This window comes from Poecile atricapillus, chromosome 2, assembly GCF_030490865.1.
Source record: "Poecile atricapillus isolate bPoeAtr1 chromosome 2, bPoeAtr1.hap1, whole genome shotgun sequence".
Taxonomy (NCBI): domain Eukaryota; kingdom Metazoa; phylum Chordata; class Aves; order Passeriformes; family Paridae; genus Poecile; species Poecile atricapillus.
In genome coordinates, this window is record NC_081250.1 from 89793322 (window position 1) to 89816560 (window position 23239).

The 23239-nt window shown below is 37.4% G+C and overlaps 1 protein-coding gene across 1 annotated transcript in view; it reads right to left on the bottom strand.

Moving 5' to 3' along the window:
- Positions 1-23239, bottom strand: part of LPCAT1 (lysophosphatidylcholine acyltransferase 1) — a 65726-nt gene that overhangs the window by 37081 nt on the left and 5406 nt on the right. Inside the window, exons 2-7 of the mRNA XM_058832869.1 lie at positions 22740-22882; positions 20928-21142; positions 10855-10967; positions 9436-9496; positions 7110-7168; positions 2265-2299 (exon numbers count right to left, since the gene is read on the bottom strand). Coding sequence (XP_058688852.1) covers positions 2265-2299; positions 7110-7168; positions 9436-9496; positions 10855-10967; positions 20928-21142; positions 22740-22882 — 626 coding nt within the window. The remainder of the gene's footprint in view (positions 1-2264; positions 2300-7109; positions 7169-9435; positions 9497-10854; positions 10968-20927; positions 21143-22739; positions 22883-23239) is intronic.

The following is a 23239-nucleotide window of genomic DNA, read 5'->3' on the forward strand; positions in this document are numbered from 1 at the left end:
GTAATATATGCAGTATGTGTTAAAGGAAGAATAACTGTCTCAGAAAAAAGCTTCATTCAGCACAGAATTGGCAAGATTAATTATGTAACCACAGATTTTATCACTACCTCAGTTTGGAATCAAAGTTCATTATACTTCCAAAGTCAGTTAATGAAAAGCAGTACGTGTGTTTTAATAGCCTAAGATACAAGATAACTGGAATCAACTTGACCTTAGAAAGCATTAAGATTCAAATCCAGGCAAGGATTTAGTAAACCTAAATTAAGGAGCAGTGTCAAGTAGCCACATTTTCATCCAGTATCTATGTAGTTACAGCAGTCAATCATTGTGAGAGGACCACTGGTCAAAATCCTCTTATAAAGATAAAGCACAGCTCCTATAAGCAAAACCCTACTCATTTTGTTATACACCCATATAGGGTTGCAAAATATTTCCCCATCTTCCTTCTTATTGAGCTTCCAACACATTAAAGCAAAGAAAATAATCAGGAACAATGAAGTCTGGGATTTGAAGTTTATGTTCCCAAAAGAAACACAAAACACTGGTTTCTAGATCCTTGCTCAAGCGCATTAAAAATCCTCAATAAGTTACAAGTAAACTTTTCTCTCTGTCATCTCTGTAATCCTCAAAGACTAAACCCTGAATTTAAATAAAAATTTAAAACTGATAGAACCTGTATCTAACTCAACTACAGTCATTCTTTGTTTTCAAGGTGGACTCAGTTGATCTGCACTGAATACTGTCAAAGTAGTAAAAGCGTTACTTTCAATGAGTGTAAGAGTGTTCAAGTTTGCATGTGACAAGTTTTCAATCCATCTGACAAGCTACAGCACCTTTAAACAAACAGAATATTCCTACATACAGAAACATTTCTAGATTATGCTTTGGCTAGCACTAAAACAGAAAAGATATGTTTGCTGAGAAAATGAAGCCTGTTATCAGTCTTACTAGTATTTTCTGCTATGACATCACAAATACATTTTAGGTCACCCAGGAGAATGAATCCTAATTAAGCCAAACTGTAATTTAAACTGACCCAGTCGATTTGTATAACATCACATGCTGCTGCAGATTCTGATTCAGCTTTAATTTAATTTAATTTTATTAGCAGAGGTCAGCACTTCAGAATAAGGGTTTTGTAGTCATGATAGTGATTTGAGGCAACACACAAGCTTCTTCCCTCTTCCTCTGTGCTCCTGAGTCCTTAGTTGGGATACTAAGGTGCAAGTAAGCTATTCACCTGCCTCCTCTATGGCTGAGTTACCTTTTTACAGAATTGCAGTGCAAATGCAAGGGAATAGGTAGGAGCTCACGAGAACAGAAAGTCCTTTATGCAGCAAATGCTGCAGTGTCTATATGCCTTATATACAACCATGGACTCATCTACGTCCAATGTGACAAATTAATTGTAAGCTGAACCTTTGGAAGTGATCAATGATTTCCTCAAGTCTCCAAATCATGTCCTTAATTAGACCTGGTTCCTAAGTGCAAAACTTAATTGACAAAATTCTAAATTACTTGAATCTTGGCTAATCCCCATAGTTTCCTCATTACTACTAAAGCATAGGATCTCACACAGGACATTCAAAATAATACAAAGCCTTAACCACAGAAGCCAACTCCCCTTTGTTTAGGGTTCAAAATTTGTGGTTTTCATCTTCATCTAAACATTTTGGAATTTCTACTCAAATCCCAATGAGAAAATAAAGCTTAAAATTTTGTTTTAAACAAGCAAGAACTGCTTCGCTTAATATTTTATATTACATGAATTTGCCAAAGAACCTCTAGAATAACATTTTATTTAAAAAAAAGGTTTAAATTATATTCAGGCAAGATAATGGAAACAGTATGTCCAAATTCTTTGAGTGGATCAACTGTTTTTGGGAGAGTAGACCAATTTCAAACAATAGCCCTAGATTTTATACGGTAAGATACCAAATCAACTTGCAGCCAATAGACTATGTAGAGCAGAAGCAAGTTGTTTTACTTCAGGCACTTGGCTAAAAAAAAAAAAAAAATTGAAATAAAAACCTAAAATTCATTCAGCAAACCGACAGAATCATAACAGCAGAAGTACATTGTTTCCACCTGGATTCCTCTTAATGACTATTAGAATAATTACAGAATAACAGATAAAAGATAAATTAATCCCAAAGAATAATCAAATAACCAGCAATTGGTTGACTACATATGTATATAAGTCATATAAATAAAAACTAATTGAGGAAAGCAATGATAAAAGCAATAAAACATTAACCACTTACGCTCCTGGCCCTTGCCATGTCCATGTGATTGTGTCCTAAGAAAAGAAGTGTGACATTTGCAATTAATTATTGTGCTTTCAACTTTTTACATTGCACACAGCATAACTAACAATATATGACTGAGAAGTTTTCATGGAAATTCTGTGCTTCCTTTGCAGAAGTTCTTAACCCTGTGAGGAATCAGCCCATCTTCTATACAGCTATATGGCCAAAATGAACACTGTGTGAAACACTGAGAGGACAAATAACAGTAAAAGAAGCAAACAAGATGCAAATAGCAAAAAATGGAACAGAGACCTGTAAAGGAACATATAACAGGTAGTAATATGACAATAAAAGTCATCCCATTTTTAAGTAATACTAAGAAATAGCACAGGAAAAAAACTGCACTACTTGGAGATGTGATTTAAGTGTACAAGAAAGAATCTAAAAACCTGGAAATTAGTTCTGTTCTAACTGGGAAAAAGAGTTCAAGTCATTAGTGCAAAGACAAGAGGACTCATTAAATTCAGGTTTCTGAAAGACCTGATCAGAAAGCTATTTTTTCAACCTACTGAACATGTTCTAGTTCAGTTCAATGCTACAACCCAAATCCATTCTAGAGATTTCAGGTGATCACATGTGTCATTGACCATGAAAAATCAAGTTAAACTCATGTTTGAATTACCATTTAGAGCAAAATGCTACCAAAATTAAAAATAAAAGAAAGCAAACCCACCCATAAAAAGAGAAAAACATGGTTAATGATAGAACAATAGCTTGGAGAGTAAGGTCAATATGTCATACAGACCCACTAAAAATTTAAAACTTGACAGTTAACTATTATTTTCAATCAAACAAAATATAATAAAGGACGAGTCCATCTGCAGCAATCAATTTATCTGCATTAAAAAACCCCATCTCCATGTAGTGATCTTTTAGAACTATAATGTGCATAGTTTTACTGTTACACTACTTCTGGCTATTTTGATGTCTCTGATAACACTGCAAGCAAATACATTATGGAGTTTGCCTTCTTCCCCCGAGGAACTTTCATTATAAACCATGAGAAACCAATGTAGATAGCTGATAACTTATCTAGAGACTTGATCTGCCTTACAGAACACCAAGCACTATACATCTCCAGCTCAGCTCTCTAAATTGCAACAGTGCAGAGGGAAATAAAGAAAAATGTGATCTCCACAAAAGTGTCTGGATCATTGAACAGTGCATAGGTATTTTCAGAATCCAGCCTCATGCTGGCTAGCTGGCAAGTCAAACTCAAGTAAGTCACATATCTATCAGCAATCCTGCAAGAAATTCCCAATGTGAATGTCATAGTGGAGAGGCATGCTTTTTCTTGCAAGAACTTCAGGGTGCATCAGGGATAATGGCCAGAAATGCCATCTAGGGGAAAACAGGATTCTGATCTGCAAGAGGCAGATGCATGTTATAGGAGACTCCTACCAGCATAACCAATATCTTTATGATAAAAACAACAAGCAGACAAAGGGAAGTAGGATTTTTCCCTACGTAACTAAGTTTTATGTTTAATCACAGCTACCAATGCTACTGGACAACATTCTCTTTGACAGCATTCTGAGTACACTTTCAAACTATTGTATCTAAGTAATGAATACTATAAATTGTGTGGAAGTACATAAAATGATACAATAGCTTGGCTGGAAGGGACCTTTTAAGGCCATCTATTCCAACTCCCCTGCAATGAGCGGAGATGTCTTCAACTACATCCTGCTGGCCAGAGCTCCATCTAACCTGACCTTGAGTGTTATCCCCTCTGTTATTTCCCCTCAGCATGGGAGCAAACAGGGAGAAGAGCCATCTTCCACAGAGTGTATTTGACACAAGAAGATACCGAGAATCGAATGCCAGCCTTCAAACAGGAGATTGGCTGTGTTTTTACAGGTTCAGTTAACCCTGATATACCAAAACTGTGTAAGAGCTGCTGCCAAACCTCTTATCAAATAGCACAGTTACTTGTGGAAGACATTTGGACATAAAATACATTTTAAATGGCTCTGTGATATTTAAACAGGTATATAGTTTATATATTTTCGTAATTTCTTAAGTAACAACACTCTGACAGAAAATTCAAATGAAGAAACAAAGAGAATAAGTAAAAAACTATAAAAAGGATTGCAGTATAGAACCTATGGGCGAAGACATTAGAGTATTTATTGTAACTAGAATACAGGTAATAGCTCTCAGGCATCCAATACCTGAAACATTACCAATCTAGGCAACCAGTAGCAAATACTGACTTTCAGGTCTAAACAACATTTATAGCCTTAAAATTTATTTCTGCTCATGTATCAAGAAGAGCAACATGCTAAAATATTATTACCAAAAAGCCCTGATAGAGGACCAGTGGTACCATCTAATACAAACAGTCAAAAGCCCCAAGATGATTGTTATTCAGGGAGCAACTCAACTATAAAAAATATAAAACAGAGTTCTTCACAGCAACCAGAACTAGATTTATTTTCTAGAAAAAAAACTGAATTTACTTCTTCACTTTTGCCATGTTTCAGCACACTGCAGAACAGTAGTGCTTTCCCTAGCTCTTCAATAGACTACAATGAAATAAACATGCCAGAGTGCAGACACCTGCTACATTCTCCATAGGCTCTGATCTCAAAAAGCCTCTTAAAACAGTCAGGTGCACTCAAATCTAAGACTGTCCTCATCTATGCTGTGGAACTCAAAGCTCTGAACATAGATCAGGCAATCCAAACAAAACAGTGGGGTGACTGCACACAATGTATATCTGGAGTTCACCGGCTAAGCAAACATCTTAAAAAGTTCCTTTCTAAACTAAAATTATACTATGCATCAGTCAAACAAGCCAGTAAGTAGAAAGCCAGGGATATTTAAAGTTAAAAGCTAAAAACGCTATGTTAGTGTATGAACACCAATATTCATTCCCTACTCTGCTCTTACATATGTTGTGGTTTAATCCCAGCTGGCAACTATGCACTGTGCAGCTGCTTGCTTGCTCACTCCTCCACTGGGGTGGGCAAGAGAATTGAGAAGGAAAGGTAAGCCTTGCCTTGTAGGTTGAGATAAGAATAGCTCAATCATTGAAACAAAATCATCTAACTCCATATCATAACCATAAATCCATAACCAAAATAAACCTCCTCTTTGTGTACTACATCATATTCCTTCTGCCTCTCCTCCTTCTAACTCTGACGCAAATCTTCTACAACCCCTAAGCTAACGTAAAAATAAAGCATTAATATAAATTATCACCTCTGCCATTAATGCTTAGGCCTTTGGAAGGTCTCTAGGAATTAGATCATAGAAGGTTAAATGACTCAGTAAGGCACTGAAAACGAAGTGTTTCACAGCAATTAAAAGTAGTAGGAAAAAGTAAAGTCCCATACACAAACTCATGCCAGCTCATAGTGGATATCTATATAACTAGTTACAATTTTTTATGACATTTTTGCAGTAACAAAAATTATGAAAATTTTCATTTATGTTTATATTGTTTTACTTCAACGTTAAAAGCTCACAAATTTCTGTTAATAAAGTGTTAGGAACATTTACTATTGGTTTAAAAACATTGCATATTAAGTACTACAGGCAATAATGACATTTCATTATGCACCTGATTTTGAAGATATTTACAAAATAACATTTGATAGCTTTATATTGCTATGAGCTTAACAGTAACAAAAAGTTACAAGGCATATTAAGGATGACATACGCCATGAGCATATTTGCCATTTTAAATGGCAGTGCCATCAAAACTTCAAACTATTTTTAGAAAAGAATCTTTCTTCCTGAAAATATAACAATTATGTAATGAAAAGTCCCAGGCAGCCTGCTACAATGCACTTGATACTATGCAAGCATATCAGGCTGCTATTTTTGTCACAGCATCTGCAAAGACAGTTTTTAGGTTTTTTACTGCAAACTATTTGACTGCCATTACACCTTGTCTCAGCCAAGAGCAAACGGTGGTCTATGTAAATTAACTTTGCTTGGATCCTTTTCTTTTTTAATCAAGCACTTGTTTAATATCAACCTGTAATTGACAGAAAGAACAATGGATGGAAATATCTGTAAGCTACTCAGCTACCAAGAAGAAACAAAATTCTTTCTTAGAACAAGGGGTTGTTAATGGTCTAGTCAGAGATCTTCTGATGTGACATGCATAAGTAAAAGAGACCAGGTGGTCCTTATTTTACTTCTGACACACTTGACACCCTCCCTAAGTAACTTTTACTTCAGAAGGGGACAGACTGGACATGAAAATAGCCCCAGCGGGCTCGAAAAGAAACTTCAGATATTGTGTAAATAAGCACTATAACCTGCATTTTATCTGAATGTAATTTACATTGGAGGACTGCTCCAAATTAGCTAATTCCTTACCAAAGGCATGGTGAATGTAAAATAGAGATGACACTTCATAAAGGTGCAGAGATCTTCAACACATTATCCTATACCATTCAGCCAGTCACAGGAACTCATGACTAACACCCCCAAAGGCAGGAGATGCAGAAACATCTTCCAGCAATAAATGACATTAAAACAACTCTCCAACACACACTGGAGGAACAGGTGGCACTTTGGAACACAGGTCCAGGACAGAAATTGCCATTTGTCTCATACTTTGCAGAGTGCTTCTTGTAACAACCTGAACAACTTTCAGAGCAGAAACATTTAAACTGTCGCAGTTAAGACTCCCTATATTGCATGAAACTTAAGAAATAAATACTTCACCAACAATAATTTAGTAATGACTTTTGAATTTTTAAACCTAAAAGGTTACACAAGGGCAAATGCACTTAAAGGAAAATGCCCTGAATTTCCAATGACACTGCAAGCTGAACTTACCAGTTTGTTTGGATAACGTAAAACAACTGGCTGCACAGGAACCCCAGGAATAAACGCTCCTAGAAGGCACATATGATACATAATTAACTTATAGTGCATTTTGGTAAAGAACAAATTTACTGCAGCAAGAAAAAGTTATACAGCTAATGGACTCATAAGAAGTAGCTGATGGTGAAAAAAACAAGATCAGAAAGTAGCCTCAAAAGTAACTAAAAAGCAAGTATGACACTGTATATCCACCTTTACAGCACACAGGCAATTAAAAATGTTTGCTTCCATAATCTAAATTATCCTCTAGCACTTATATATATTGTCATTTACACAAGTCAAAATACACATTTACACAAGTCAAAGCTAAGAATTCAGCTCAATAAATGAATAAAAAAATGAGCATGCACAAGATGGTTAAGTTAATTTATTCCCTGTGGTCAACAATATTTGACCTTAGGCTCTTATGTAAAATAAGCTTTCTACTTTTATCTGAACAACAAAAATTTATAAGCAATTTATCATTTCTGAAATAACAGAATTAATGCCACTTCTATTCTGTAGCTATGGAAAAACTAATAGTTATATATTTAACTAGAGCTATATTGAACTAGAGCTATTATTCAGAAGCATTGCTTCACTTCATGGGAAAACTAAAGTTCTTATAAGTAAGGAGCACAAGTTCCATGTCATTTTCTAAGCATTTTCTTGGTTTCTAATACAAAGATTGGGTAAGCATGATAACTATCTTGTTCAAGACTTCTCTTAACATATCTTTCTCTCATGAAGAAATTAAGACTTTCACTCAAAGTATGTTATTCATGACAATTTATTAACGTCTCCTTAATATTCCAATTAAAATTAAGAACTAAATAATTGAAATACACTGTATTCCTAGCATAAAATTTGTGTTACAAAATAACTGTCAAGACATAAAAGGAATAATTGTTTACAGAGTATAAACACCTTTGAATGAAGTGGGCTGTGTGGAATCCTTAAGAGATTTGGAGGCCAGTGGTACCTTCTGATCAGTCTCAAAGAACAGTCTAAGCAACTTTTGAAATAATCCAAAGCTGACAAAAGCTGAGTGGTAGATGACAACACTACCATTTAAACACAAAACCAAGAAAATGTGTAGTAAGAGCAAGGAGCGTAGGCCATGTTAGTAGAATGGAGAAAGGCATACTGATAGAGTTAACTTGAACAGAGACCTAAAGTAATGTGATATAAGAGAGGAGCTCTGAGGCAAAGGATTTCTGGAAGGCTGGATGGATACAGAAGCAGGTTTCGGTAGGAAAAGTGAGACAGCCAAGAGGCAGACAGCAGCATGTACTAGACCAGGGCAGAGGAAGATAGAGTGAGAATGTAAGGATGAAATACATGGTGCCTGGAATGTCTATGGCACAGAGGGAGGGCAAGAAATCAGGGCTTCACATGAAGGATTCAGGCTAGCTTTCAAAGCATGGTCAGGATTCAAGTGGAGAGAGGAGAGCAAAGAGCTACAGAAGTGGATGTTTCCCTAATCACCATTTATTCATCTAAATAGGTGAGCGCTGAGAGAAAAGTCTGAGATTCCTTCAGCCAAATGAATTAGTGCAAAGAACCACAATGCTGACTCACTGCATGATATTCTAAGAGTGCTATTTAAATTTCAAGCCAAACAAAATACAAGACACAGTAAGACCAGAAACTAGGCAAAAACCTAAGAAGTCAAAAAAACACATTCACAACTGCCTTGCTCACTGAAGCTTCTTCACTGACCATCTTCCTACCTACACGATAAAGACAAGTTTACATTAAAGGTTAGTGGTTTACTGCAGTACTGGCATTTATTCCTACTGGAAATGCAGTTTACAGCTGCAGCAATGTTCAGTGTTACACCCTCTACTAATCTGATAAACTAAAAAGGGTGATACCACTGAAAAGAGCTTAGAACATGGATGTTACATAAAAAATACACTATGAAGCTTAAGGCAGCAGCAAGTATCTAAATGCTGCATGACAGACCCAAAATAGGATATGGAGGGGGCAAGAAAGAAAAAAAAAAAAAAGCAAAAAGACACAACCACAAACAAAAACCCAGGAAGAAACATTACTCTTCCAGCTCATATGCATCTCAGAAGTCAAGAAAAAACCTGAATTATCAAAACCATTTTGTTCAGTGGTGGAATTACAATCTTCCTGTAGCATCAGAAAATTTATATTCCAATTTCACCTTACTGCGAGGTTTTTAACTCAATTTCTGCAACAGCAAGCAAATTAAAATGCAAGTGGTATTTCAGAAAATGAAGATACAAGGACATTCTGTAGAGAACAGAGAAATGAGCATAATACCTACCAGGTTTGAATGTAATTAGACAGGATCGGTTTGTGCAAGTGCCCTCTGGGAATATCATTATCTTGAAGTAAAAAAAAAGTTGACTTTTAAGAACTATTTCAATGTGAACTTATTTATAAACACATCTTTTCAAAGCTGTTATTAATTGATTACAGCAAAAATGTTCTCAGGGAAAAACAGTTCAGTTAGAGTAAAAAAGAAAAGGTGCTAAAGATGTCAAGTAAAGTTCTACCTTACTAGGAAAATTATTTTTCTTTATCTGTAATTTTGCCTCTTTCTTGCTTTCCAATAATAATTATATTTATTGGAACACTGACAGTGGCCAGAAACACTTGTTAAGTATGAGTATTTTCACTGACGATATTGGTGCTGGCAAAAGTATCAGTTTGTTTTGTACCAGAAAAAAATTCCTGCTCCCAGGCTACCTGCTTACAGGCTAAGAAAAGACAGTTATTTTCTCTTTGCTATGCCCAAATGACAGGGACTGAAAATACCTGAACAGAATTCTAGAAAAAAAAGCAAAAACATGCTTAAGTTGAACCAATTCAGCAGAAGAGGGTAGACAGTACAAACACAAACAACTCCCACCCCAAATCCATATCATAAGGGAACAAAGCAATGGACTAAAATTAACCACCTTACTAATTTTATTGCCCATTCTGTCCTAGCTTGCTTTGAAATCTAATGATGAAAGTCATGATGCAAAAGCTACATATCACCTGACACATTGTTTATAGCAGTTTATAACATTATTGCAGTCCAGTGTACAGAGGCATACCCACTATTAGCAGCAATAATCCCATAACAAACATACAGTACCCTAATCTCAAAAAAAATCATAGGAATGCTTCAAATTTGCAAAATAATCACATGCTTCTAGGAATGTGAGATCTTAAATAGTCATCCATTCCTTCCCATTACTCTGATTCAAGCACATTATAAGCAGCCACATTTTAGGTGCAGAAAAAAAACCCTGAGCCACTTATTTTATCCATGTCTTCATCACATATTTTAATAGAAGTGGTATTGGAACATCCGAATTTTGGGCTGCCTTGCCCAGCATCACATCAACAATGGCAGTGCCAAAATCCTGTGAAGAGTGAGAACACACAGTGCTTCCCCAGGTATTCTGATGAGCACTTAATTTTTTTTCTTCTTAGAGAACTTCCTCACCTGCTGTGGTCTGTCCATTTAGCACCACTTAAGAGCTGTAATGTACTTACCCAGTTTCCCTTGAAACACAATCCAATGAGAGACAGATGAGAATCCTACATTTTATCTCCTAGAAAGAGGGAGTGGGGGAAACCCACACACCACCCCACACCATCTAAAGCCACCCACAATGAAAGAAAGTAAACTGCATATCTAAAGCCTGGAAATGCCAAATACCATCTCTTACAGAGCAGCAGAATACAGTACCTGTGGCCATTTACCACCAGACTGGGCACGCCTCTTTATCTCTTCAACAGTTTTCCTGCGAGAATCCTGGTCTGCCCGAGATACAAATACTGGTCGGATATATTTGATCAGAGCTGAAGAGGAGGGAAAACAAAATCAAGGACCAGCCTTTATTTTCCTTTTGTTTGAAAAAGATTCCTCCTCCCCCCACAATTACTCCTCTGGACAAAAATTTTTGTTAGAAGCATGTAACTACTTTACTATATTACACTGTAAAATCAAATACTCATCTGAATTATTGCAGCTTTACCAAAATATTTTCCTAAGTTTCTGTGAGGAAAACAGTTTTCACAGTTTTGGCATTTTGCACTTTTTCAATTTTTAATAGATCAATACATACAACACAGATAATGTAAAACATGATGGTACATATTATGCAGTTTTCTGCAACCATGCAACTGTGGCTATATACAGGCCATTTCCTCCTTCCACAAAAATCACAAAATCTATCACAACTCCCAGCCCAGCAAAGCAGCAGGAATCTCCCTGCTACATAACTGCTTGCAAAAGACATCCTGTAAGTCAAACTGCCTCTGTCTTTAGAGCTTTTGTCTTCTATGACATCTCAGCTCCACTAACATTACACCACCAAAGATATTTTATACACTGCTGTTGTTTTTTGTGAAGAATCAGTGTCAGCAGAAAAGGCATGCTCCTTTTCTCAGTTGTCACTTGTTTGCCTGTTCCTCATACCAGATGAATGAGATCTCAGACATCCTTTTCCTGGCTCAGTGAGAAACCTCTTGTACATCACCAGACACAAAATGAACATGAACAAAAATCAGAAATCAATCCACAAGATACTCTCCATGTATGTCTGTCACAAGGACAGCAAAGACAATTTTCAAAATAGTAAGCCCATACAGACCTTTTGCAAGTGTCTGAAAGCACTACAAGAGAAGCACCTTCAAATATAGTGTTTCATGCCTTTATTTAAGCAGGTTGTCTTTGAAAACCTTTTAATATTTTTTCTATCACGTAATCTTACTTGAAGGTTCAAGAGTCACTAAAACATTACCTATTCTACTTGCTCCAAATACAGTTTTCATTTTTCCAGCCACTGTGAAGGGAGTTCACTGACACCGTATAATCTGCTTTTGTCAAGGACAGACTTGCCACATTAACGGATCAGTCAGTGCTTAAAGTATGAATCAAAAACAGTGTAAGAAATTACAGCCCTGTACTCAGCAAAACCTGCTGGTTATGGCATTATCCTACTGGAAGTTTAGCCACCAACTCACCAAAATCCTTCATTTCTGAACGTTCTGAGAAACTAATCTGTCAAACCTTACAGCGAGTTCCCAAACATTCAGCCACCCTCTGAAATATTATCCAGCAAGTTGTCACAGCTCAGGAGACAGCGTATCAGAAAAGTTACCTTACTCTTGTACTTTTCCTACATGCCCGCTCTTAGACAATATCTATAGAATAATGCTTGTCAGGGGAGCAAAGATCATCCTGGGCCAGCTTGGGTTACTGCCAAAGCAAGGTAAAGACACACAAAAAAGTCCCAAAACAAACCACAAATAGACTAACATTCAAAGAATAGGGAAAAAACCACCAGAACAAGCAATAAAAATAACAAAGGAAACCATACTTGGTATCATACTTGTTTTCTTCTTCGTGATCCTACTCCTGAGTTTGCTCCACTGCTGCAAATACTATTCCATAGAAAAACATTATAAAGGAGAGAAAAAAATCCAACATCCCTAGCCTTCACTTGGAAGTTTCTTTTACATTAGGCCCAAATGACGGAATTAAGGTTACTTCAGGCCAAGGAATGAATAAGATAATTCCAGAACTCCCAGGCTCTTTTCTGAGGACGTGCTGCAAGCAGGGTCTTATTTATAACACATGAAATTAAGCAAGCAGACAAAGCAGACAGATTTTTCTTCAGGCAGCGTGATAGAAAACATCGGACTACGCTGATGTCATCTGTATTTGAAAACTGTACAGGCAAGTAGTGCAAAACTGGGAACTTTACTGTTACAGCCCTTCCTAAAGCAAGCTACTGTAATGTTACCAAGCTCCAGAAGAACACAAGGTGAGTTATCCTACAAATAACAATGGCACGACAAGCAGCAACAAACCCCCTTGCAAGGAAAAATTACTATGATATGCTGAAAGACAGAGGCAACTGGAATTTTAGCTTCCTATAGACTTGTCCTGCTGAATTGTCCTGTTGAATTAGCCTATTAGGGTGGTTATATTAAGCCTTACTTCCTTAGACATTGGACTAAAAAGCTGGCAGAATTCTTGTTTTAATATTAAACAGCAACTGAAGATCCTGTGAGACACCAGCTACCAGGCCCTTAGTGGTTAAGTCCAACAATTTAAGTGAACCTGAAACTCTCAGTCATCAGTAAAAAGCTGAAAATACACACCAAGAGAAGGCTAACTCAGTAGTCCTTTCTTAACCACTTCTGAAAACAGAGCACAAGGCTACACAGACCTTTACTCTCATCACATATTTTCATGTTCAGTAAACACACAAATCTGAAAATTCAAAGGCTGTACCAAGTCAATCTGTGCAAGGAAGTCAAGAGCAGGGCCAAAGGTCCGCAAAGAGAAGCTGAGAAACATACCAAATACACAGCCTGAGACTGTGGTCAGAAGTCAAGTTGAAACACAGGAAGACAATACTTAAGGTAGTGTGTGATGCAAGGAACTAGGCAGGACTAGGGCAAAGTCAGGCCAGAAGTGAATGCATCAAATGCTCCAGACAGCTGGCATACTCAGCAACTAAAGGAAACAAGTAGAACTCTACAACATGTTCAATAAACAGAACATCATATCCTTCTCTGCTCAGCAATTTAACTGTCCAAGACTGGCTGTAACCAGGTAGTTAAGACCACAGCTCAAGTGTTCAGAGATTCTGAAAAATGTGCTTGCCCAGATCCTCTCATTCTATTAAAACCACCCTTGAATTATCAAATCTAGCGAGCAATGACAGACAATCCATCAATTCACAAAATTGATCTTGTGAGTGTCATTATTTCGGCTTTTTCCCTAGCAGTGTCAGTCCTATTTCATCTAGTCACTTTAATTCCCAATTTCAGATCATACAAGGAGTCCTGAGGACAGTTGACATGCTGTATTCTACTTTCTTAGGCAGGTACCTGCAACTTAAATAGTGCTGCCAGTAAATCATTAAAACCTCTGCCTCTCAGGGCAGCCAGAATGCCCCAGATACTCTAACCAAATGAAAGCCTGCAAAAACGTAGTATTGCTTTAATTAATAGCAGGGCAGCAGCTCCAACGATTTCATAATTGTAACTCCCATGCAATCAACTTCAGCACCAGCTCAATGCATAACCAAAACCCATTTGTTTCCTGATAAGCTGAACACATACAGTTGGTGCCTTTAAACTTCTCAGGACAACAGCAGGAAAAAAAATATTTCCCCTCTGTCTGCGCAGGCAAGTATGTGTGAGGAAACCTTGTTTCAATTCAAGACACAAAGCGCTGTGTAACACAACAGCAGAAAGTATTGTAGCAAACCATTTATACTGGCAACATCACCACTGGTTCTGCAAGGCACCAGAGAACACAACAAGCTATGGAACAGCAAGGTGGCATTACATACAATTCTTCTAAAATGTATCCATACACACATTTTTGAGTGGGCAGTTACATTTTCACCACAGTAGAATCAGCAACAAACAAAGTGACAGCTGCAAAAGTAGAGAATGCTGAAGTTGAGGCTTTCACTTGGCCTCTCTCCCGAACAACAGAAAACCCCATCACTACAATTAGCCTGACACTCTAAGGGAATCCTACAGAGGCGCCACAACTGGCTCTGCTTGCCTTTAACATGGAGGTAAGCTGTACAAGCAGCCTGCAGTGGGATATCCATTTACAGTATCTACTTCACAGCCTTTTTTCTAGTATGGAAAAAATACAATTATTTTTCTAATTGCAGTTGACATGTTATGTGTTCCCTATTTAGGGGTACAAAACCCATGAAGGACTACAGTTGAAAAGCGCTATCTTGGGCTTTGTTTTCAAGAGTTGCCTTACTCAAATGTACATGCTCACAAGGTTCTGAACTCATAACTTACCTAATGAAGTAAAATCTAATATGAAAACTGCTCTCTTTTCTGTACAGAAATCTGCAAGAGGCTCAAAAGTCTTCTAATAGTTAGAGGAGGAAAAAAACCCATTATGGTTCTAGATTACAATTACTTCCTGTGTATATGGATACAGAGACCTTAAAAGTGGAAAAACTCAAGAACACACACACAAATAAACAAAATTCTATCAATGCACAAAACTCCATTTAACCAAAATTAGGATCTTTTGGACTTGGCATTACATTGTCCTTACAGAAGTAGTGTTATAGTCACGATACTCTAAGATATTTGTAAAGCTGGTGGTAGTATCTTATTATATATACTTACATATAATATATCTACTTACTTGACTAAAGTCTGAATCAACCACTGAAGATAAACGTATGTCAAGAACAGCTCCAAGTTTGACTAAATGCTTAGCAGATGGACCACCTGACTGAAGGCATGCCAAGTATTCATGGGATAGAGGCAGTATTAATTGGAAAGTTTTCTTTCCTGCTTCCAAAAAGGCAGGAAACAATGCAGCCTATAGGACAAGGAAAGGTCAGTAGTGGGAAGTAAATAATCAGTGTCCTCTCTAGCTTTAACAGAAGTAAATCCTGTGGTATTTGGGTTGGTCTTTCAAATTGTGATCTATTTCCTTTAAGGATTTCTTAAGGGACAAAGACTTTTTTATCTCAGAGATCACGGTTTGCTCTCACACCTGCAATACCTGTATGTATGAGGACATGGTTTAATGTTTTAGCTTTCTGCTGCCAATCTAAAAAAGTATTTAAGGCAGGCAGCAGCGTTGGTTTGAAGGTTTCCTATATACTGCAGTTTGTAGCTTCAATAAATGATATTAACTAGTGATGGTGGTTCAAGCATTCCAGCTTGAATTTTTACAGAATTTTCCAGGACTCCAAGCCATATGATAAACACATACCTATAATACACAGGTGACAATGCAAGCATTTTAAGTCTCTCTGAGAGAGCTTCTATGAGACTGAAATCTTGCTGGACCATCTGGGTGCCCACAGTCTAAAGGAATAATTGGCTTTTGAAACAGGGTTTTACAGGAGAAGATGAAATAGGGAAGTTTGACAACAACTTCAAGATGCTCCTCAGAAATGGGGAGCTCAAGTGTGTACTGAAGACAGGCTACAATGCCAACATAGCATAGGATGTTGGCATTCATCCTGGTGACCTCAGTGTTTAAGCCCCTGATTTACAGTGTACAAAAGAGAAGAAATCCATAATGACTTCACCTTAGAACAGGTTTTTCCATAAGGAGTTTAAGGACTGCTTTAGTGAATCTCAGAAGTGTTTAAATGTGAGATTCTCAGAGAAGAACTAGAGGTCTACCACAAATCTTTTCTTTGTGTGCTTTGGAAAGGTTGGGAGGGGCATTTGCGATGCAGGACTAAAGGATTAGGTTGCACAACAGAGCTGGTGGGTAATTTGGCACCTTTTAAACTTCGAGATGAAAATATACCCAGCTACCCAAGCATAAATACTTTCCCCTGAATTACTTATTCTCATCTTTTAGTCATGATGCCTGAGAAAGGCCTATAATGCACTTTCAAAAAATGAGCTTGAACCAATTTCATGAGTTTACTAGACGTGGAAAAACCACCTACAACAGAATCGATACTTTTATAGGACTGTGTGATTCTCCCTTTCTCTGTAGGCCTGCTGCGTTCTGCCAAACACAAATTACCTCCTTTCCCTTTATAAACTTAAGGTGACATACCATCCTGCACACAGGTAGCAACTCCGTCTCCTATTCAGGGCGTGGTGCTGGAGATGTTGGAAGTTGCCTAAGGTTCAAATTAACTTTTCACTTGTATTTAGTTTCTAGAAGTTCAGACCACTGAAAATGTTCATTGATAAAAGCAGTCTAAAGTCCCCATCAACTAATATTTACTGATAATGCCTTTTCCTTCTCAGTGAAGCATTTCTGCAGCAGGACCAACCATTTCAGCAGTGAAAAACTACTTTTACCCAGGGTGCTTCAACAGCCAAAAGTAAGACAGTGAAGTGTAACTATCCAGAAATTATGCACAAACCTTGTCCTGACTTGAAGTGAGATTCAGTAGACAGAACAGCAAAGTTTAAGGATCTGTACTGACAAATTGATCTGACTTCTTCAGACCATGTAAGGCATAACAGACTCCTACATGTCATTTTCCCACTGTAAGACTTAAGTAGTCCAGCAAAGTTCACATCTGCAATCTACCAAAACCCTGGAAAGTTACCGTGTAGAAACTTACATCTTCCTTCAGTATCATGACATATTCCATCTGTTTGGCATTCTCTGCTTTCCAGATACTGGGGTTTTTTTTTAATGATTGAAATATCATTTATATTTGGCTAAGCAGTTCCTCCCTAGAGTTCGTTAACCTTGTGTGTGCATGCCAAATGGATAATTTTCTTCACAACTGACCATTGACTGAAGAGTTCATAACTCTTCTCCCAGAACCAAAGAGCATTTTTAAATCTTGTTTTCCTAAAAAGGATGAGGATATCTATAAGAGTCACAAGACATTAAGTCTGTTCTGAAATTGGACTTTGCAAACCAGGAGAGCTTCCTTCAAGTCAGAAAGCAATAAAACCCTCATACACAAACACTGTAGTGATGTACTTCCAATCCCATAAAGAACAGGCTTTTAATCATCTGGACTTTCAAGAGGATCAGAAACTTAATATTCCATGATTGGCAAACTAAGGGTACAATAATACAGGCAGCTGTTCCAGAAACCTATTAAAATACTTGCAGAACCAATCTTAGTAACCATTTAGCAATCAGATTATTTTGTGCCTGCTAAAGCACCTGATCCCTCTGGTATACAATGTACCATGTCTCAATAAACACACTGTCATTACATCAAAAAGCCAATTAATTTATATCATACTTGAATACACTGGATGAGGATGTACTCTTCACCCAGAGTCCTCATCCTTGGAAATTATCTTTAAGTTTCCTCTGTCCCTTCATTTTTTACATGTTTAAGTCTGCTCAGATAGTTAAATGAATGTACTTTATTCAATGCTTCCCAGAAGATTCAGAATAAACATTAACAAGACTCAATAGATAACAAGGTTAGGATTATCAGTGACTGGCTCCAAAACCTTATAGAAGATGGTATACCAAGCTTGCAAGACTTACAAAACTGAAGAACACATACACAATTATGACTTCTCTGGGAGAAATTCTGGATGAATGTCTAGAGTGTTGATGATTCACCAGGCAATCCGATAAAAACATGAGCACATTATCATATAAGCACTAGAGAAGTATCAGTGGTCCGATGACACGAAATGTATTTTTTTGTGTGTGCATGTAGAGAGGTGGAAATAACATTGGGACTGAAATACTAGATCAAAAGAGAGGATAGTCAGCACTACTGCTTCACAGAAACCATCTCTCAAAGCAGTAAAAGAGATAAATAAATCAGTTTTACTGGAAAGTTCTCATTTATTTTTAAGCCAAACTAATCAATACAGTGATTACTACCTCTCTGTTAAGGTCCACTTATTTAAATAAGACAGACCCCTTTAATTAATGTTGCTCATATAACTGTCCACCCCTAAAAACAAAAACAGTTTTTGAACTCTCATTCCCAGTTACAACCTTTGGTATGCCTCACTTCTGTGGCATTTTTGTGAACCCTTCACAAGTGACTACATAACTTTTGTGGCTGCACAGCATAAAGCAAATGCAGCTATACAAGACAAAGCACTCATTTATTTGACTGCACTGTACATTCCAGTAGTATTCCAACAAATCACTACATGTTCTCTTCTTCTGTAACTGGTTTTACTCACATATGAGTAAATCAAGTGAATAATTTTTAAAATGTATTGTAGGAAGTCTAGACTTCCAATGGAATCCTGTAAAAGTCACCTCAAAATTAAATTAGATATTTAGAAAATAGTTCAATCTACTTAATAGACATTATTTGTATTACATTCAGGGGAACTACAATCGCAATATCCCTACGGATTGTTCTGGTTCCCACTGAATACCACGTGGGATACTTAGCCATTGTCAAATGCCATTCTGCCATTTCATCCCACTGCAGTAGCACAACATGGACTGGAGTTACCTCATTTAAATTGGGTTCTCCAGACAGACCACTTCCAAGTCAAAGGGAGCTCCACACAGACTACTTTTATTTTGCGGAGCCAGCAATTATTAAACAGTCAACTGAGTCACTTGAGAAAAAAGATAAATCAGCCCCTGCTTCTATGTCTGCACTGCTCATAAGGCCCAAGCTGGCCTGGATACACCTATGCTGTACAGGACTGCCAACATGCTGTCTCACAACAGTATCTTCTTTCAGTACTGAACAAGGGAGTTCAATTTCTTTTTGTTTTCACACTATGCTTGTTTGCATACAACTTGTTTTCAAAAACACATGCCTGCCTGCATCCTTTTTGTTCAAAGTATCTATTAATTTTTACATAGATTTTTCACTGCCACAAATTTCTAAATTCTGTTAGTAAGATATTCAACAAAATTAAGATACAACTACCGATCTGGCCTGGATTTTACCTCATACAGGCAGACTCTTATATGACAAGATTCCTTAAGTGACTTCCAAATCTGACCACTCACCCTTTGCAGCCATGTCTCAACTTCTGGTTTTGAATGTGACCTTAAAAACACACTGTCTAATTAAATTTTAGAAGGATGTCAGCACCAACAGCCTGATTCCACTTAGTTGCAAAGGAACTCAAAGCTTTTGTTTAGACTTTTAAATTTAAGAGTCCTACTCATGGCCAAAGTAAAATCTTCTGTCACTTTTATACTACCCATAAAACTCTACAATGATACACAGGGATATTCTTTGAACTTTGCTGGGCATTAGACACAAAATAGGGGGTTCCTCCAAAATGCTTCCACACAGACTTTGGTTAGAAGTCTGCAAGCCTAAAGCTTACACAATTTTTTTGCCTGTCATAGCTGCACCAAAAATCACAGGTGTCTCTCAAAGATTTGTGAGAACTTACATGAATAATTCCAAAGATAGTATTCAAGCACTACTGACTCAGGCATCTGCTTTTCTCATAACTAAATATGGAGGCTAGCTTTGGAGCAAGCTGCAGGCCCCATGGCCTGCCAGCCCTGCCTGAGAAGCTAGCCTGGGAAATTCATGGGAGGATTCCAAACAATCCTCAAAGACAGAAAACAGCCTGCAGGTGCTATTTGTCTGTTCCCGTGTTTTCCTTGCAGGAGAGGGTCAGGGGGGTGGTGAACCCCACTGACCAATGATGGTAATGTAGTACTTTACTAACCAATAAGAGTTTCCTTTCTGTACTTTCTACGAACTAGTCTATATAACATGGCTGTAGCAATAAACTAGAGATTCTCTCCTGTTCTGACTCCTTTGAGAGTCCGTGTCGTTCTTCCTGCCGTTCCCAATTAGAACGACAACTAAACCCAAGTGCATGACAATCTGCTCTTGTGCTCATCTCTCACACTCCGCCTGAAACAAACTTATTGATGCATGAAGGATTAGCAGCACTCCCTCAAGGCAGGGTAGCATTCAGAGCAGACCACATTCCTAAAACACACCTCTGGGAGGGCACCCCAACTCGCACCAAGTCTTAGTAAACTTTCTCCCTAGCATCAGTCTTTGCTTCCACAGCCCCATCCTAATTTGCTTTTCCATCTGGCAGGTCTTCAAATGTCAGAAGTTCACTGCAAATTAAACAGTGAGTTCTGTAGTATTGCTTTGACTTCATACAGGGATTCAGCTTTGGTGAAAGTGTAAAAAGAACATTCCCCTCCCACTCCTGCCCCAATTTGCTCTATTGACGTTCAGAGTAGACCAGTAAAAAAAAAAACAAATAAATTCTCACCATATATTACAGCAAAATTTCCTTTCTGTTTCAGTCCTTCTCATACACACCCAGTGAACTTCCTAGGCAATCTTTTTAAATTGCTCTTGAAAAATTAAGTATCTACCAACTTACTTCCCCAAACAGGAATATCTTTGCTTTCTGCTTTCATCACAATGGAGGCGAAGGTCATAGTTACTGGAATGGCATCAAAGTAGGAAGAATGTGGAGCCACCGTTAATATTGCTGCTTCTGCTGGCAATGCCCGTCTGCCTTTTATATTTATCCAGTGGAATCCACCAGCAAGCCACATCATTCTCATTATTGCTTTCAGCAAGATAGCCACTATCCTGTAAAGAGTTGGGAAAACAGTTATGTTGCCACAGGAGCATCTTAAAATAATGAGATGAAAAATTACATACATGACAAAAGTTCAGATAGGATATGATACTTAAAACAGAGCTGGAACACTGCACACACTTTGTTCTTCTCTTTCTCAGCTGATTTAAAACCACTTTCAAGGTAAGATGCTGTTCAACTTCATTTTACACCTGAACACTAATTCATTCTAGTCTCCAAGATTGACATTTACATCATCATTACTTTTATAATGTAATAATAAACAGATACTTTGTAATATTACACAATATTTTGTATAAACAAAACATTATGTAATAATAAACATATTACAGCTGTTCAGTTTGTTTTACACAATGTCTATTAAGGTTTTCTAGTAACACCTAGAAACGTCTAATAAATTGAGTCTTGAAATACGCTGTTAGGATATTGCAGAATACACTTGCCCTGATTCTTGGTTTCAAGTTTACCCAAACAAAACAGGGGACAAATATAGGACACAGATTCTCAGCTACAGGAAGGCCTACAGAATACATATAAGAACTCTGGAAATATTTTACTTTTTTCCCTTTCCCCATCTTCTCCTAAAGTGATTTGGATTTTTGTTTCTTGTGGATTTTTTTTTTTTTTTTTTTTTGTGGACTAGGGAAGATTTTGGGTTTTTTTGTGGAGTTTTTTTTGTCTGTCTTTTTAAACTGACAGTCATGAAAAGAGAAACTTTGAACAGAGTACAAAAATCAAACAGGACAAATTGTAACATTTACAAGGACTGGAGGCTGGAGAGCAGGGTAACACTGAAAATTGGATTAAATGGGTAAGGGAAAATCTAAAATGATTTAAAATAACTATATGCAAGACTGAAGGCAGATGATTATTCCATTAGTTATTACACTGATAGCGCTCCAAAAGAAATATAAAGTGACATGCCTCTGTGGTTCTCAATCTCTTTCCCTCCTGTAATGCAAAACACAATCAGCTTCCTTCATGCTAGTGCCAGCTCCTAATTTTAAAGTTGTCTATAGAAGAGGTGATACACCCCTCCTCTCCTGCTCCTCAAATAGCAGTTTTCATGGATGGGAGGACACTGTCTTACATTCTACCTTAATTAGCATTGCAATATCAAAGCAACCACAGACTTTTAGCAAGCACAGAAGTATGGGGCAAGCCTTCAGAGAATCAGTGTAAGTTTTGTAAGTTCATCACGGGGTAGAAGACAATGGGGTGAAGCAATTTAAAACAACAATTTAGAAAATGAAATCTGGGCACATTCCATAGAGTCAACCTTCATAACCAGAAGTTGACATTACAGGAATAAATGCAATTGAAGATGCCACAACAAAGCTTCACACTACATCCTCAACAAAGATAAGAAAACAGAGATTACCAGTGCAATTCTCAGATCACCTGGCAAATCAAAGAGTTGAGGCATTTCTAGTTTTCCACCTGAGGAAAGTGTTAAATAACTTTTATATTTTTCTTTTGAAGAGAAAAGTGGATCTCTGAGACAGGTAAAAGGTGTTTCCCATCTCCTCTATTTCAAACCGCTGAACTACATGATTCTCTTAGTATTTCATCACATCAGTGACTCACTTTCGCCACCAGGAGAGGGGCTTTTCAAGCTCTTGCTCATCAGATCCCATTGAAGCAATGAAAGCAAAAGGCCAGGCCAGCAACATCATAAAAGCAGCAAAAAAGAGTCGGATAGGAAACAGAGTCAAGGTCATGAAGGCAATCTGCAAAATAAAAATAATAAAGAAAGCATTATTCCAACACAATTTCAAACTGAAAAGGTCAGTGATTCCTAGAAACTGATACCATTTCTTAACTTAATAATATCTAATGGTAGAAACAGCAGAATACGATTCAATTCCAGATATGCCAGATTAGGTTAAAAAAAGCGCACACTTTTCACTATCACAATAGCTGGGCAAGGATGAATAACGAGGCATAAGGTGCTGTCTCATGTTGTGCTTAATCTGATGCATCTCCAGGCTGCTGTGGAAAGATTTATTCATATTCTTCTCTTCCCTGATGCAGTTCTAGTCATCATGCAGCTCACTTTCCACTTCCTCTCACTTCCCAAAACAGCT